General features: G+C 37.0%; 2 protein-coding genes across 3 annotated transcripts in view; one reads left to right on the forward strand and one right to left on the reverse strand.

Annotated features, from left to right (window-relative positions):
• The first annotated feature begins 1,381 nt into the window (after positions 1-1,381).
• Positions 1,382-9,389, forward strand: LOC100743108 (bifunctional 3'-phosphoadenosine 5'-phosphosulfate synthase 2). 2 transcript variants are annotated; one of them, XM_033321217.1, is made up of 10 exons: positions 1,382-1,993; positions 5,505-5,675; positions 5,802-6,327; positions 6,763-6,863; positions 7,044-7,231; positions 7,356-7,602; positions 7,847-8,053; positions 8,182-8,287; positions 8,471-8,647; positions 8,987-9,090. In XM_033321217.1, the coding sequence occupies exons 1-10, from the start codon at positions 1,946-1,948 to the stop codon at positions 9,088-9,090; spliced, it is 1,875 nt and encodes a 624-aa protein (XP_033177108.1). In that variant the 5' UTR covers positions 1,382-1,945. The 2 variants fall into 2 exon arrangements, with proteins under 2 accessions (XP_033177108.1, XP_003490253.1); XM_003490205.3 differs by lacking the exon at positions 1,382-1,993 and adding an exon at positions 5,250-5,306 and having other exon boundaries at positions 8,987-9,389.
• Positions 9,390-9,482: 93 nt separating this feature from the next.
• Positions 9,483-17,305, reverse strand: part of LOC100745864 (NACHT domain- and WD repeat-containing protein 1) — a 50,505-nt gene continuing 42,682 nt past the window's right edge. Inside the window, exons 10-20 of the mRNA XM_003490227.4 lie at positions 15,706-16,052; positions 15,026-15,556; positions 14,663-14,903; positions 13,803-13,986; positions 13,125-13,599; positions 12,618-12,924; positions 12,121-12,346; positions 10,715-10,910; positions 10,094-10,622; positions 9,767-10,033; positions 9,483-9,618 (exon numbers count right to left, since the gene is read on the reverse strand). Coding sequence (XP_003490275.1) covers positions 9,605-9,618; positions 9,767-10,033; positions 10,094-10,622; positions 10,715-10,910; positions 12,121-12,346; positions 12,618-12,924; positions 13,125-13,599; positions 13,803-13,986; positions 14,663-14,903; positions 15,026-15,556; positions 15,706-16,052 — 3,317 coding nt within the window. The 3' untranslated portion in view covers positions 9,483-9,604. The remainder of the gene's footprint in view (positions 9,619-9,766; positions 10,034-10,093; positions 10,623-10,714; positions 10,911-12,120; positions 12,347-12,617; positions 12,925-13,124; positions 13,600-13,802; positions 13,987-14,662; positions 14,904-15,025; positions 15,557-15,705; positions 16,053-17,305) is intronic.

Below are 17,305 nucleotides of genomic sequence, written 5' to 3' on the forward strand. Positions count from 1 at the left end.
ATAATAAGTACTAAGAAGAATAAAATAGCATAAGAGACATACGAAGCTTTTTGGAATTTTTGGAAATGACGTCATTATCCAGGAGTTCGAGAAATTGAGATTTCGACAAAATTTCGTCGACAAAAATGGGGTCATTTCTAGGAACGTTCGAAAATTTTTTGCGGCTTCGATTTTTAGAGTTTTTTCGTGAACTTTTGTGGGATTGAGCAGCGAAAAGGTAAATAACAAGACAATGCTGTTAAATTATTCTAATTTATTGAGACTCTTTTTAAGTACGTTTGATATAATTATTTTATAATAAATAATCTCATTTTTATTGCATTATATAATTATTTCTAAGAAGATCGATGCTGCTGGCTACTTGTGGTACCTTGATTGTTGTGGTTTTTCAGTAATCAATATAAAAAAGAGAAATTTATTTCCGATGTTTAATTCAAGTTTTAAGCAACTTTATACTTTTTCACGAAGATCATCGATACTAATGAAATAAAAAATTTAAAGAAGATTAAAAAGTATGGTAACTGGAAAAAACTCTACTTAGAAGTCTTCTTAATTAATAACCCCAGTAGATAGACATCGCCCTTGCTTGGCTTATTTGTTAAAGGCATTACGTAAATTCTAATAGATATAATCTCGTAAAGGTGAGTACAAACTTTAATATATACAGTGTATATAGTATCATGTATATGGGATATTAATTGAGTTTTAAACTTGCACTTATGTGAACCATAAAACGCACACTGCAAGTAACCACACAATCTAGTTCCCAGAAGAGCCATGAAAGAAAACTGTAATTGCTACAATCTGCCACGAATTATACGTGTAACAACGCCCAATCGTGGAATATCAATATTCCACAATACCTAGAATAGGAACAAGATTCGAAGCTATAATACATTCGTAACGTATTCAAAATCTTTCTGCTAGCTATTGCAAATAACCTAAAACTAATAAATTTGTTTCTCTCATATTCATAAAATAAAGGGAAACTTTGTAACAATTTAATAATTATTGTTTCATAACAACGTTGTATGGCCAATTCATTGCGATCAATTATCCCTATCAATCTCGATAAACGCTGGCATGGCGTTTACACCGAATCATATATGCACCGAATATTTCTGCATGGAATATCTACGAACGAAACTCAATAAACGTCCGGACCTGTTGCCTGTCTCGTAACAAAGCTGTTGCACGATTTAGCACAATAAAATAAGAAGAATTAGCATAAACATAGCTTAGCATAGACTCTATTTTCGAGTTACAGCTTATTTTCTACATACCTTTAGTAAAATTGACGTCGGAATGATCAGGTCGTAGATCAGGTCGTAGATGGTCAAACTTGTTCGAAAAATTTACAAACTTGTGGGCAACATTGTTCGCCATTTGTTGGCGAATAGAACGAGAGACACTTTGACCTTATTGACGACAATTGTTGGTATCTCAATATAAATCGGAATAATTTCAACTCATTATATAACTTTCATTCTTTTCTGCATGATAACCTACAAGTTATCTTCTAGACATCGCTGACTACTGAAAATTAGACGCCGACATCATTGAACTATTTCAATTACAAAACGAGAAATTTCGCTGTCCTCGAGTTTTTCCAGCGGCATGAGTTTTTCCTTTATTCAGGGTCGTGAAAGAAAAAAAGCAACGGGAGAGCAAGAGAGTATGAATGTGTCGTTTCTCCCCTCTCACGAGCAATATATATACGACGTGTTACCGATGATATATGAAAGAAGACGTGTCACCAGGTACTCAGTACACCCACGCGAGTCGTTATCGTTAATTCGTTACAATTCCGAGAGATTTCTGAATTAAAGTTTGGTGTTTCACTTGATTTTAATATCGTTGAATTCGAATAATATATATATATATATAATATATATATATAATATATATATATAGTAGTAATAGAAGAGGAGCTTTTTGGACAACAATGGATCAGAAAAGTGAAGTCAGAGGATACGATTGGAAAACTAAGCGCGTGAGTTTTCATTAGATCTTGCTCTTCGAGTTATTCGTATTTAGATTTAGATTATCGCTGAGCAATTGGGATTGCCTCTAATATTCACAATTTGTGCATCGTTTTAAGCAAACGAATTAAGGAATAAACAATATTTGACAGCTTTTTCCCCGCAACGCTTAACCAGCATCTTATTGCTTATTCAACGCTTATTCTATCTTCATTTCAAAATAGAAAGAAAGAAGCGTTTAATGAATATAGACTCCTGAGTTTTGCTTTATCAAGAAGTCACATGGAAAAAAAAGTTACACAAAACTGAAAAATTAACTATTCTAAAACTAAGGAATTATTTCGCTTCTTTTATGTCGCTACGCTTATTTATATTTAGATCAATCGTGGGAGGGGGAGGTCATCATGTGACAGGTTATTCCGTGGGAGGTCCGTTGTGAGGTCCGAATTTGGTTTCTATACAAATTATTAAAATTTATTTAAATTTCAAATCGGAACGCTCGCGCTATTGGTAGTTTTAGTCTACGTTACGGCGCGTGCGTGACAATATTATAATATAGTTATACAATAATTTATAATATAACTATATAATAATTTATAATATAATTATATAATAATTTATAATATAATTATAACACAATTTATTAATTATACCATATATGTTATAAACATATGTAAAACATAATATTTAGTTTCATTAGATAATTCACTTTCCATAGTACATATGTACAGTGCATAAACGTGATTAGTATGATGAATAAGATTACTGGTACGTAGATAACAAGGAATTTAACGGTGCTCTGTCAAGAATACAGTCATTGAAGCAATTAGGATAAACGTGAACTACATATAGTTCGAATAATTGAAATCTAATCTTCTCTCATTGAATCATAAATTTAATAAACATAATTTTCATTGCAACATCCTAAATTAATTATGAGAAAAATTAATAGCAAGAAATAGATCACAAAGCTATTCCCTTTCCTTGAGAAACAAAATAATTTGTACACCGAATATATTGCATTTGTATCGTCGCATTGACATTAAATAAATAAAAATTAAATAAAATGATATTTCTAACAATTAACTCATTTACAGATATTCCGAACCTATTTGCTCTGTTTTTTATTGCCCGGTCAGCAGCAGGATTTCGAAACATTTTTTCAACATATTTTACGAAAATATGCTAATTACATTATTGCGAAACTAGTCACCAATTATTCTTCACGCGTTCTCTTTTTCTTTTATTTGCGAAGAAAAATGAATGTGAAACCCACACGTGGATCGGTGATTTCTAAAATCGTTTGTAGCACTTTCGTATTTGAATCAATAGCCTAAGTTGCCTAATCTACTTTAAGCGATGCAGATATGATTAATACACGTAATTATACGTTGATACGTATAATAATCTTTTAACGTCTTTTAACGATAGTCTAGTAACAATAATAATAATTATTATTATATAAAAGTATATGAAATGACAATAATAGTAATAATATAATAATACATATATATAATATATTATTATTATTATTATTATTATTATTATTATGTATATATTATTATATTATTGTTATATATATATGTAAATATAGAATATAAGACGAGCATGAGAAAAAATTCTGCCTTTGCGTATAAAACTTCGTGTATAACTAACCGCGAATGATATCTGTGCGAAATGATGACTTTTATTTGAATAAGAAATTGAATTCTTATCCACGGCCGAAATATTAGTCTTTTCATTCATAACTAAAATATTAGAACATTTCTTTAATTTGTTATTTATCATTTAACAGGTAAATGAAATTTTGGCCAACCGTACCAGCGATGACCCTTTAAATTACATAATTAACGATGTGTAATAATTCAAGTACAGATAATTCATAGTATTTCAGTTTTAGAAAGTCGGTGTTACAGTTTTTTGCAATGAAACTGCTAATAATCGTTACATAATTGGTAAATCTTGTGTTTGCTTGTACAAATGAACTTCTTATCTTACAGGTGGGCTCGTATTTCGTTAAGTAATTTGCCTTGTCTTTCCGGTATCTGTAATTGTAATAACACAACTACTTCCAAAATGTTGTTTCTTTTCTCAGTTACGTTATACTTGTATGTAGACGAAGTTCACAAAGAAAGCGAAAAATTATATTACATTTCCAAATCAACGAGCAGAGAAGAACAGGTTACTCTCTCTTTATTTTGCGCCAGTCTTCTTAGAATTTCGCAAATGCTAATAAAATGGACGAAAGCTTAATTCTATTAGAGCCGAAAACGTCTGAGTGTTAAAGGGCGATTTAATCTCAAACAGTCGTTCTACTGTGAACAAATGTAAACAACAACAAGTATCAGTAAACAAGTAAAGCGGACAAGTATCAGTAAAGCGTATTACGTGAAGTTTAGTTCCCTTTGCGATTTCCCATTTCCGACATTCTTCGAGCTATTTCTCCGAGTACAGTCGCTGGCAAAAATATAACACACGGAAGAGTGGGAGAGTGCACGTCAGCACGTGCCAGAACGAAACAATACTTTTCGGGCAAACTGAATTCGCTACTTCTGCTTCTTATACATAGACACGTGTCTACGAAGCGCCATATTTATGCGCATGCATACTTATGTTCATTCAGAATTTCATCGATTTACGTACTTTTCTGTACCTTTGACATTTTTCAATATGATATTCCTGACAGTTTCACGTCGTATATTAGGCTTTTGACAAAATGTAGTAATTTATAAGAAATAAGAAATAAATAAATAATAAATGAAGAGGATTACCTGTTCAATGTGGAAACCTCGAGGCTCGATAGCGTAGGCTGCCTTAAAATTCAATTACGTGTACGTTATATCCACCTTAATACGTAGCTAAAATTCGATGAGCTTCCTAAAATGCTCATTTCCTCGGAGAAATATCTTACGTAGAGCGAGAAATTCTCCGATTCCCACCCGATCCAACTTTCCTTTTCACTTTCTCGTTTGACGGAACTCGCTGGACAGAAATGCTCGACAGACGCATAGTCGATGCAGAACTACACGCCTGGATAGATAGCAATCGATAGTGTTCTTTATCGAGTGAGAAAGTCGAACATTCGATCGACGCCATTGGCTCTATTTTAGATGTCGCTATTAAGTTGAATTTATCTCATTCTCGGAGAAACGAATTGGTCGAATAGATCGTTGCACAGTGGACATTTAAAAACAGTGGAATCAATCGTCGAGTATTTTATAAGATCCTTATCGTTGCACGAAACTTAATGATCAAATATTCCGTATAATGGGGATATATAGGAAATCTTCGATGGAAAATCGAAATACACAGAAGAATAATCGGGTATAATAACACACGGGTATTTTTAATGATTTATCCAGTCGTATGTAAAATAATTAACAGTCGAATTAATTATTTTCAGTAATATTTCGATGACTCTAAATCGGATAAAGTGTATTGATCTCCTAATTTACTTGAAAATTTCGAACAGCAAATAAAAGATACATCGCTTTGAAACGTCCCGCGTTGAAATATTTGCAGGCTTTCGCGACGAATGTGATCAAACAAATACACTACGTGTCGAGGGAGAGACGAGGGGAAATCTATGGAAAATCCAAAGCATTTCGTGGCTGTACGATTTGGTTGACAGGGCTGTCCGGTGCTGGCAAGACGACCATCTCGTTCGAGCTGGAAAATTACCTGGTTTCTCAAGTAAACTTTTTGCTCTAAAATTGCAAATTCTCAAATTGCCATATCTCGAAACTTGCAAATTGCCAGACTCTCGATCGGACCATAATTTTTTTAACGCTTCAGGATCATATAAACTTGCTTTTGCAGGGACTGCCAGCCTACAGCCTGGACGGCGATAATCTTCGTTACGGATTAAACCGGAACCTGGGCTTCACGAAAGAAGATCGCAGAGAGAACGTGCGAAGAGCTGCTGAAGTAGCAAAGTTGTTCTCTGATTGCGGTCTGATCGCCATTTGCAGCCTCGTTTCGCCCTTCGAGGTGGACAGAAGGCTGGCGAGGAAGGTACACGAAGATTTTAACTTGAGGTTCTTCGAGATCTTCGTGAAAGCTTCCATGGAGATTTGCGAAGCCAGAGACGTGAAAGGCCTCTACAAGAAAGCTAGAAAAGGGATGATTAAAAGCTTCACAGGCATCGGCCAGGAATATGAAACGCCCAAAGCTCCTGATCTCATCGTGGATACGGAAATTCATAATTTGCAGACCTCGATAAGAATGGTGCTCGAGTTCTTGACGGCCCAGGGAATTCTTCCCAAGACTCGAGAGCAGATTCAAGAACTGTTCGTCGAGGAGAGGAGGATGGAGGAGGCGAGAAAAGAGGCGGAGAATCTTCCGAGTACGTTGCAAATGTTTTCTCACTTGATTCTGTATTTTGTATTTTAATTATTGCCTTTGTTTGCAAAATAATTCCACTTTTTCTTGTCTTTTGTTGATTGGACAAGCAAGTGGCTACTACGCTGTGGCTGAAGAACACGTGGATGGTTCTTTATTTCTGACATCGTGTAATTTGCTTACGAAATTACGAAAATATAAAGATTTGGAGGTGTCATAGAATGTTGTGGCACGCAAACATTTCCGGCTAAAATAATTCACATGCGAAATATCAAATATTCATAGATTGCTACGGTACACACAGATAAGATAGAGAAAGTTCTTTTCCAAATTGATGTTTCCAATTGGCAAAGAGATAAGCTTTTATGTAAACAATTTCCATTTGATATATAGTACTTGATAATTGCCTAATTCCTCAAATCAATATGCTCAATTTAAGGTATCAGCATCAATAAGATTGACTTGCAATGGGTTCAAGTACTCGCTGAAGGTTGGGCTGCTCCGCTCACAGGTTTCATGAGGGAGTATCAATATTTGCAGGTGTGTAATTAAAATTTGATTAACGAATTGCACGAGATTTGAGCATAGAGAAACGAGTTCTATCTTTGGACGATATTAATTATGAAACACTAAGTTTGTAAAGATAAAAAGTTGTAGAATAGAGGTAGATTTTTCTAACGAGATAATAAATAGAATGTGCGTGTGTGTGTTATTTTCAAGTGTCAACACTTCAAAACTATCGAACGAAATGGGGACGTGATTAATCAATCGATACCTATCGTGCTTCCGGTTAGCACAGAGAAAAAGGAAAGCTATATTACAGCACCGGCACTGACTTTGAAGTACAACGGCCAAGATATCGCAATTCTGAGGAGACCAGAATTTTTCGCTCACCGAAAAGAAGAAAGGTTCGATTATGTTTTTTCAGTAAATTATTATTTCTAGTTAGTAGTTAGTCTAGTTCAGTAGTTATTTCTCGAAGATTCTCCAGTTCTCCTCTTATGTGAAAATAAATCGGAAACATTGCAACAGGTGTAGTAGAGAATTTGGTACAAACGACCTTGGACATCCTTACGTCAAAATGATCTACGAATCGGGTGATTGGCTGGTTGGAGGAGAATTAGAAGTTCTGGAAAAGATTAAGTGGAACGATGGTCTCGACAAGTACAGGCTCACGCCAAACGAAATTCGTAGAAAGTGCAAAGAAATGGAAGCGGATGCTGTTTTCGCCTTCCAGTTGAGAAATCCGATCCACAATGGCCACGCACTCTTAATACAGGTTTTTGATTAGTTCTCATCGAAAACAACAAATTTCAAGTATAATATAAGAGATAAAATTATTTGCTTTAAAGGAGGTTCGATACGAAGCAAAATTAATTAAGTTTCCATTATTTTGATAAGAACCTAGTTGAGGGTTAAAGAAAGTCCAATAAATCCAATCAATTACGACATTTACTTTTTCCTGCGCAAAAATTTCTATTCTTCTTCTCTTTTAATGTAATTATTATTCAAATTAATACCAGGATACGAGAAGATACCTCGTGGAGGAACGTGGTTTTAAGAAACCAGTTCTTCTACTGCATCCTCTGGGAGGATGGACGAAACAAGACGACGTACCATTGTCAATTCGGATAAACCAACACCAAAGTGTACTCGAGGAGGGTGTATTGCACGAAGACACCATCCTCGCTATTTTTCCAAGCCCGATGCTTTATGCTGGCCCTACAGAGGTATTGTTTATTTCCCTAAAAAATTAATCAACAATTAAAATTGATGGAATAAGAAAAGCGTAGTATTTCGAAGAGATATAAATATTTTAAATTTGAGAATTGTTTAAAATTTGCGATTTTTATTTTAGGTGCAATGGCACGCCAAAGGAAGAATGATGGCCGGGGCAAATTTCTTCATCGTTGGTCGTGATCCCGCGGGTTTGCCGCATCCTGACAAATCTAAAACCCCGGACGGTAATATTCTGATAAGACGAATTTCACTTGTCCCTTGACTCCTAAGATTACTCGCATAAAAAATTAAAAATCGTACGCTTTTATTCTTGATTTATTGTGCGAAGCAATTTTATTGTTATATCGAAGGAATTCTGATATCTCATTATCGTGATAAATCAGCGGTCGCTTTAATTGTAAAATTAGGAAATCTGTACGATGGAACGCATGGCTCGAGGGTACTGTCGATGGCACCGGGTCTTCAGAATCTCAATATCATACCGTTTAAGATGGCAGCTTACGATAATAAAAAAAAAAAAATGGCTTTTTTCGAGCCGGAACGATCGCAAGATTTTATTTTCATATCTGGAACTAAAATGCGAAGTAAGTTATATTTTTTTCATGTACGTGTTTCTTTTCTTTTTCTTCTAAATCTTCCTGTAATTAATTTGTATATCCTATCTTGCCTATTTTATTAATGAAATCATTAAAAATGAATCATTAGTAATGAAATTATTTTAAAAAACAATTTCTTATTTCACTTCTTATTTTAAAAAATCTAAAAAAAAAAATGAATTAAACTATAAATGTAAATTGCATTAAAAATACGAAATATCGCATTAGAATAAATACAAGATTTATATAAAAACATTTCTATGAAACATCCAAATAATAATAAAAAAAAAAACAGTACTAATAAACATTAATATACCGTTGTTTCAGATTTGGCAAAATGCGGGAAAAATCCACCAGAAGGATTCATGGCGCCAAAAGCATGGCAAATCGTTTCGGATTATTATAAAAAACAGATTATTAAACAAAACTGAAAAACTAATTTTAAATTACTGTTAGCCGCAACTTGTACTAGCGGGTAGTTATTTACAAGGACCAAAATATTTTCTTTGTAAATCAAATTTAATAATTAAAATGATAAATACAAATATCTATTCTGCATAAAAAATGGCTGATTCTTATTGTTCACCTATAAAAGACAATAATTTCGTCAGATACAAGTAAGGTACATCGAAGTAATTCATTTATAATCTTTGTTAAAAATGATCCCTAAAAAGGTTGGGAATGGGGGATGAAAATAAATAAAGTTAATTTATTTCTCCTCTAATAATGATATACATATGTGTACCTATATTTATATATATATATATTTATGTTTATTGCGTCAGACACGAGAAATTTAGAGCTTTACCTTAGAGACGTTTTCCTTTCGTGTTTTTTTTTTCCTACTTACTATTTTTCTTCTCTGTTACTTAGAAAGACAGTGGAAAAAAGAAGAAAGTACGACGACTAGGATTTAGTCCGTTTAGTTTCTAACAAAGTATCGCTTTAGTCTGGTACACCTGGGGAAAAAATAACATTTCAATTTCAGCTTCTAATGACATTTTATTATCTCTGTCCTCGGTACAGCAAAAAGTTTTGCTGGCGCGAATGATCATAAATAAATAAATGGCTTTTCTTAATTAAATTAAATAACTCTCTTAAACTCACCTTCTTCCTCGGAATCTGATATTCGCGTAGCTTGCAAAGAACTTTGCTTCGACAGAGTCCTACCATGAGCACGAGGTCTAGCTGGTGGAGACTGTTTATTCCAAAGTGCTTCGAGTTGATCGAAGTGTTGGGACTGGGCGAGTGCAGCCTGTTCCGGTCCTAAACCGGATGGACTACTCGTTAATCCAACTTTGCTGATCTCGTCCATGGAAGCGCTTACGCTGAACCGTCGTTGTAATCCATCCTCTATCGATGACGTTAAAACTCCTGGAATTATATAATAGTTTAATTTTGAATACAATGCACTGTAATCATCGTCAGCAATACCTGAAGTGAGATGGCCATATTTCCTATGCCACGTGTCGCTATCCAATGACACTTCTTTCTTCAATAATCTCTTATTGGGTCTCTTCCGTCCAGGTGGTCTCAAATCTCTGGTATCGCACCAAGGTGCTACGTAATCCGGTAATTTCACATACTGCGCTGGAGTATTATGCAAACATAGAATAGGCATGCATTTGTGTTCGAGTAAATGCAACGCGAGCCTCGACATATCCGTGGCAACCTCAACACCTAACACAGGCACGTGTAACATTATGCTGCTCAGTGAACAGCCCTTCTTCGTGTCCCAAATGATCAAACTCTTGTCTTCGCTTCCAGACGCTGCCAGAGTTCCATCACACGACAATTTTACACAGGTTACATAACCTAAATGGCCTTTTAAGGTATGCAGATCGCTGCCAGTATTTATATCCCAGACGATCAGGTTCGCATCCTTGGAACCAGAAACTACGATGGATTTGTCGAGCACAGAAACTGCGACGCAGGTAACGTGATCCGTGTGACCAACGAGGACCTGAATGAAAATTTGTCGTACTTTCTTCATTTCTAAAGATTTTTCTAAATTAAATATAGGAATTTGATGTTATTATCATAACGTGTATAAACCTGAGATAATTTGCCGCCAGCGAGCTGCCAAACCTTCAAACTCATGTCTCTCGAGCCCGTAATCAGTGACTGAGAATCTGGAGTAACAACTAGACAGGTAATTTCTTGAGAATGCGACACTTGGTACTTCTCTTCAGGACCAACACCTAAACTTACTATTCTTAATTGATTGTCTCCTGTTCCGCATACCGCGTATCTGAAATTTAGAAAAGAAGAAGACAATTAAATCTAAAAACATCGCAATTGCTAATTTATTATAATTATAATTATTATTATAAGTTAAGAAATTATTCAAATAACGATCATTGTAGGAAAAATTGAAACAAGGCGACTGTATTGGTATTATAAAAGACTCGAGAAATATTAAGAATTAATACAAGAAAGCAAATTTCATTAAAGTGTCTGTTACGCCGGGCGACTTTCTGCTTGGCCCACCCGTCATAAACCCGAGTCACTTGCCTACTAAGGTCCTTCAGACCCAACAAATGTCTTTTCTAAATCAGTTTCCAAAGACTATTGTTTACTACGGCTTGACATGGTAAATTTAGTTTTTCTCACGTACGATGCTTCCTACCAGCAATTTTCTATCGAGGGCGGTTAAGACCCTTCCTAGTCCACCAACCTCCGTTTGTCCAATCCGAGGCAATGTATACCGCCCTCGCTTCCTGACCTAAAATGGCATGAACAAATCCGAAGATGCCGTGCGCTAGACACGCCCATCGCTAGCTTTCCTCCAACACAGCATCGTCGCTCAACTTCACGTCTTCTATATCATTGGAAAAGTCAACTACTACGTCTAACGCTAACGCCTATCGGGGCAGTCTAAGCATAACGCGAGAGTCTGTCTCGGTATTGTCGAGCATACATTTCCTCTCCTAAATATCTTATAGTGCTACGTCCACTAATACATTAAATCCAATTATAAGAGCCCTGCTCTAACGTACATATCTACCTTATCTTCGTGCGATAAGTGATTATCTATCTAGATAAGTGATTATCTATCTATCTTCTGTCTCGGTATTGTCGAGCATACATTTCCTCTCCTAAATATCTTATAGTGCTACGTCCACTAATACATTAAATCCAATTATAAGAGCCCTGCTCTAACGTACATATCTACCTTATCTTCGTGCGATAAGTGATTATCTATCTATCTATGCTCATCAGTGTAATCTAAATGTTGGAAATATATAATTTATAATTCTATGAATCACAGTGTTACACAAACTCGATCACCCCTATTATCTTAACGGAAATCAGGGGATCGATGGAGTCGTGATGTCGACTGTTATAATCGTAACGGGAATTTACGACTCCCGTTAACGTCTCTCCTAGCGACTACGTCTCGCCGCGATTGGTCGAACAAACAGTATCTGAATTTATTGATTACAGCCACTGTATCATACCTCATATCGGAAGAAACAGTGAAACAGCGACCAGGCCCACATACTGATTGGATTAGGGTGCCGGTATCAGCTGCCCAAACTCGGATTGTACCAGCTCTATCAGAACTCACGATTCTTCGGCCGTCAAACATAGATGTGACTGCAGTAACAGGTGCCTGGTGTCTAAACGTCGATACCAGTAAACCTAAGGTCAGACCCCATACACGAACTGTTTTGTCCTCAGAACCTGTTTCCAATTTAATTTCCTGTTACTGTATTGTATCAATTTCGTGCTTTGTTACTTGGTTATTGAACTATTGTACTTTACTGTATTTTGATTGAAAAAAGAAATGGGTTTCTTCGGTATTAAAGGCAATACAAAATTATGGTAGTATTTGCAAAACTAGTATTGCAAAGAAAAGCATACAAACAAGGTAAATAAATGAAATTTTTGTTATAATATCTGCCATATACGTATACGTATGGGAGGCTCTACTGTATTTTATCTACAGACCTACCAGAAGCAACAAATAAACCAGAAGCTGAGAATGCAATGCAGGTGACGCTAGCGATATGTCCTTCGAAAGTGGAAAGCAATTCGTGAGTATTCAATTGCCACAGATTTACGAGAGAATCGACTCCACCGGTAACTGCCATTGCTCCGTCCCTGGATATATCCAAACAAGATATGGGAGCAGTGTGTGGGTGCAACGATACCTCCTTCACGAATTTCGCGGGTTTAGCGTGTATCTCCTCGCCACGGAAACTCCAGTAAGCCACTCGATCGCCGGAAGCTGTTATCAGGAAGTCGTCCTTCTCCGTCACCTTTTCGCAAAAAATTGAATCGAAAAATTATATTATATATGAAAGATTAATTTCGATCTTTCACTACTTGTAATTTAACATGCAAATAGAAAAGGTAATTTGCTACGACGATTAATTCCAATTTCAATCAATGTTTATTCATTTTCGATTCCGCCTTTTTTTATTAATATAAAATCATAAATACAAAATCTATAATTTACCTTGACAGCGGTAACATCCGCCGAAGGATTGGCCAGCAACGTTCTCGTCAATCGTCCGCTGTGCATATCGAAAACGGAAACCTTCCCCTTCGCTCCTCCGGCAATGGCTCTTCTGCAATCTTTCGCCAAGCAGATACTTTTCACTTCACCTTGATGACCTCTCAACGTGTGGACCTCGGTTCCCGTGGCCAAAGATCTCAAATATAATTTCTGATCTTCGCAGGCTGCCAATAGGAACACCGAATCGGCCGATACGTCGAGCACAGTCACGGCGGATGGTAAAACGATGCTTTTTAACAATGTGAATCTTTCCAGACACCATAAGCAGACTGTACAGTCGGAAGAACCGGAAACCAGAATTTCTCCCGCGGAATCGACGCGAATGGACTTTACTGGCCCTCTGTGGTGGTCCACTTTGATGAGAACATCGCCGGTTAGGAGACTGGTGACGATTATTCTCGAGTCTTCGCCACCGCTAATGGAAAGTGGAAGGTTTGGCGTTAGTTGATAAATACGAAACGAAATAACTTATAGAACAATCTATAATTAATAGGAATAAGAAGTACTCGGAGAAGATTGAAATCTTTTCCCATTTTTCCGGTTACCTTTTTTAATCAACATCATGGAAGAAAGCGTTTTTGATATCTTATTGTTATACTACGCGATAAAACTATGAACCTGACAATCACTGAATTCTTGAGCGCGGACGTCAAGCACAGAACTGGGGCAATGTGTTCTTGGATTCTTAACTTCAAAGTCAGCTCTTTCATATCCCATACTATAATGGAAGTGTCTTCAGAGCCTGTCAGTAGATATTGCGAATGCTGTGTTACGGCTAAACACGAAATTGGATTTGAGTGCCCTGAAATGAAACATATTTCTCATAGAATATCAAGTTGAACATAAAAATCTGTTTGTTCGATATTTGACTTTGGCGGGCTGATACTGCATATTGAAACGAGAATGATTATTTCGCACGATCAATATATCAGAGACTCGTATTAAATTCCATGTTCGTCGTTTTGTGAAAAAACGGAAGTACCATAGCAATATCGCGTGCTTAAAATGGCATTTAAAGTATCATATACGTTAGCTGGATTATTTGCGACTATATTCTCACAAAAGCTGACCTATTTTCAATTGCAAATTAAAGCGACGCTGCTATTTAAATGCTCGTGAAGTACAGATTCAGAGACAACGTACAAAGGAGGCTTTTTCACAGCAAATTACTAAACTGAATATAAAGCGACGAGTTTTCATCGTTGCTTCTCTTTTTCCCTCGCGAGAACTTTTAAGCTTTAGAAGCTATGCTAATCTTCCTAAAAGAAACAAATTTATTCTCCTGCAAAGGGCTGGAATTAACGTTACAATGTAAATTGTTTGCCATTTTCTTTGAAGGAAAAGGAATAATTTCATTCATTTTCATTTCAAAGGAATAATTTCAAAAAGTTTCTTATAACGCATACAATATATTTAGAAAAATATTCTCTGCTAAGAATTCGAATATTTTCGCGAGCTACCAGCAATTAAATAGTTACCTTTAAAAGTATGAACCAATTGCCCAGACATCACGTGCCATAATTGAGCGTCTCCCTGGAAAGGGATAATGATAACGTGCTGTCCCGACGGAGCAGCTTCGACGAGTTTCACACCTTGCGGACAGGACAAAGTACGAATTTGAAGAGGCAGAGGCGGTTGGAGCCAGCCATTTAATGGCACCAATAATGGCGCTGTATAACCATCGCACCATGCCATCGCTGCCGTAACCATTCTGCTGACCTTCAATCACACAATTTTCTTCCGTTTACGATCAAACAATCTTGCGGTAATCAGTGTTATTGCCATTTCGAATTAGAATATTTTGCTTCAAGTACATAATTATACTGTCAGCTATTTCTCACCAAATCTCCGCCATCTTCAGCCACGGGTCTAAGCCAACAGATCAGCTGCGCGCCAAGTTGAAGAGGATCTCTCGTCAAAATGTCACTGGACTTTCTCACTGTATAATAAACCAATTCCAGATCTCTCTCCAGCAGATACTTCCTCGAATGCTCGAGAACACACCTCAAATAACTAACAGAAATCATTTGCACGCTTGCTAAGAGGAAATCGAACGCGCAGACTGCCAATTTCTTTAACTTTTCTACGTCGCCGGCTCTCAATAAATGCAACCAAGCCTCTTCCACGTGTCTCATATTGTACGCTGTGTCTTGCGACCTCGGTCTGCTCTGGAAAGGCGTCTCTTTCTTCGGAGTTTCCTCTTCGGGGGATGATTTGTCATCCTTGTCTTCGAAATCTTCGGAGAAGAAGAGATTTGCCAACTCGCCGTGGTAGCTTTTCAATGTTTCCTGATTCGGGAAGTACCTTTTTCGGGCTAAGTCGCGAATCGGATAACGCCAGGAGAAAAGCAGTCTTCCGCCCATTACGCGAACCTGCGAATAGCGAATCGATGGATTTGTGAATTCTTCTGCCAGTTTCGAAATAAGAACAGGATCTTCGAAGATTTATCGAGTCGAGACGCTTAACTTTTTGAAAGGATTTCTTTCCTAAATTTTCTGCCAGAAATTTAAACCAGACTTACTTTGAGATATTCGTTGAAGGTTCTCCTCACCAAGCACCAGCTGCCAAAATTGAACTGCCCTTCGTTTAGAAATAGCGGCCCGTCGCCTCCGGTTGGCATGATCACCTCAAGAATCTCCGTTTCGGACAAACCATACTCCGTGGAAGCCAAAATGGCACCGATTCTGTTAGCCGCGTTTTCACCTATCAACTTCTCCAACGTGTCGAAAACGTTCTCTGTCTCGTGGAAATCCGTACCCGAATCTTGTAGTTCGATTAAAATCTCATTGCTGCGTAGTCTCTCTTTTTGTATCGGGGTGAGACGCAGCACTTCCGGTGGAAGAGCCGTAGTCACGATTAAGTGCACTCCTAAAGTGGATGAACAAAGTACGTTACGTTTAATACTTTGCAATGTTTGTTGTTTGCTTTCTCGTTTATTTATATGTCGGAGATGAGAGGAAAACCGGAACCTTCCCTTTGCAATTTTCAGGAAGCCTTCTAATGCTTTAGCCTAGATTTTATCATAACTGTAATTAAGCAATTGTCATTTGTAATTGTTCGATATTTGTGATAGCGAAAGTGGGTTCGAGGTGACAACTGGTCGCCGAACGTAGCCACGGTCACGGGATAAAAGTTTTGCCTGACGAAGGTGTGGATCGGCTGTATAGTTCTCCCTAGAAATCACATAGAATTGTACTTTGGAGATATAATGGGACACACGTATTAGGAATCAATCTCCAGACAGAAACTGCCTAGCAACGGTGTTTGGATCTTTCTCGATGCTTCCAAAGAGTATACAACAAACTTTTAACAGAAATTGCCTAGCAACGACGATTGGAACCTTCTCCATGCTTCTGTCACGTAAAATAACAAAGTAAAAAAAGGAATTTGAGGTAAAAAATAAAAAAAGAAAACTTTATTTTTTTTCTAACATCAATACACTTTACAATCTACTTCCGAACTCTAGGCGTGACTTTCCAAGACTGACTCTTATGATTTTATTTTTGATCGGATTCGATTACTTTCTTTTGTCATCCCTCAACATCCCCACCTTCCACGCATTTGCTAGGCATCCGCGATCGTTGCCACGTGCTCTTTCTTCTAGAACCTTCGATGGAAGGACTGTTGGGATGTTGATGGTTCATTAGGCACTTTAGCGATATACATTGTCGTCGAGTGCCGCCACATCTTTATCTCCACATTTTTCTTCCTATCGTAATATATTTGTCGGAGATGAAGGGAAAACCGGAGTCTTCCCTTTGCAATTTTGGGAAAGTCTTCTAATGCTTTAGCTTAGATTTTATCGTAGCTGTAATTAAGCAATTGTTGTCATTTGTAATTGTTCGATATTTGTGATAGCGAAAGTGGGTTCGAGGTGACAACTGGTCGCCGAACGTAGCCACGGTCACGGGATAAACGTTTTGCTTGACGAAGGTGTGGATCGGTTGTATAGTTCTCCCTAGAAATCACATAGAATTGTACTTTGGAGATGTCGATATAATGGGACACACGTTGTATTAGGAATCAAACTCCAGACAGAAACTGCCTAGCAACGGCGTTTGGATCTTTCTCGATGCTTCCAAAGAGTATACAACAAACTTTTGACAGAAACTGCCTAGCAA

Source organism: Bombus impatiens, unplaced genomic scaffold (assembly GCF_000188095.3).
Source record: "Bombus impatiens unplaced genomic scaffold, BIMP_2.2 scf_0417, whole genome shotgun sequence".
In the NCBI taxonomy this organism is placed as follows: Eukaryota; Metazoa; Arthropoda; class Insecta; order Hymenoptera; family Apidae; genus Bombus; species Bombus impatiens.

Excerpts from the sequence above, each read along its gene's own strand:
- LOC100743108 (XM_003490205.3), top strand. The coding sequence starts at position 5,250 with ATGGGGATATATAGGAAATCTTCGATGGAAAATCGAAATACACAGAAG. Across the intron at positions 5,307-5,504 it reads ATACACAGAAGAATAATCGG|GCTTTCGCGACGAATGTGAT; the intron begins GTATAATAACAC and ends AAATATTTGCAG. Across the intron at positions 6,328-6,762 it reads AGAGGCGGAGAATCTTCCGA|GTATCAGCATCAATAAGATT; the intron begins GTACGTTGCAAA and ends GCTCAATTTAAG.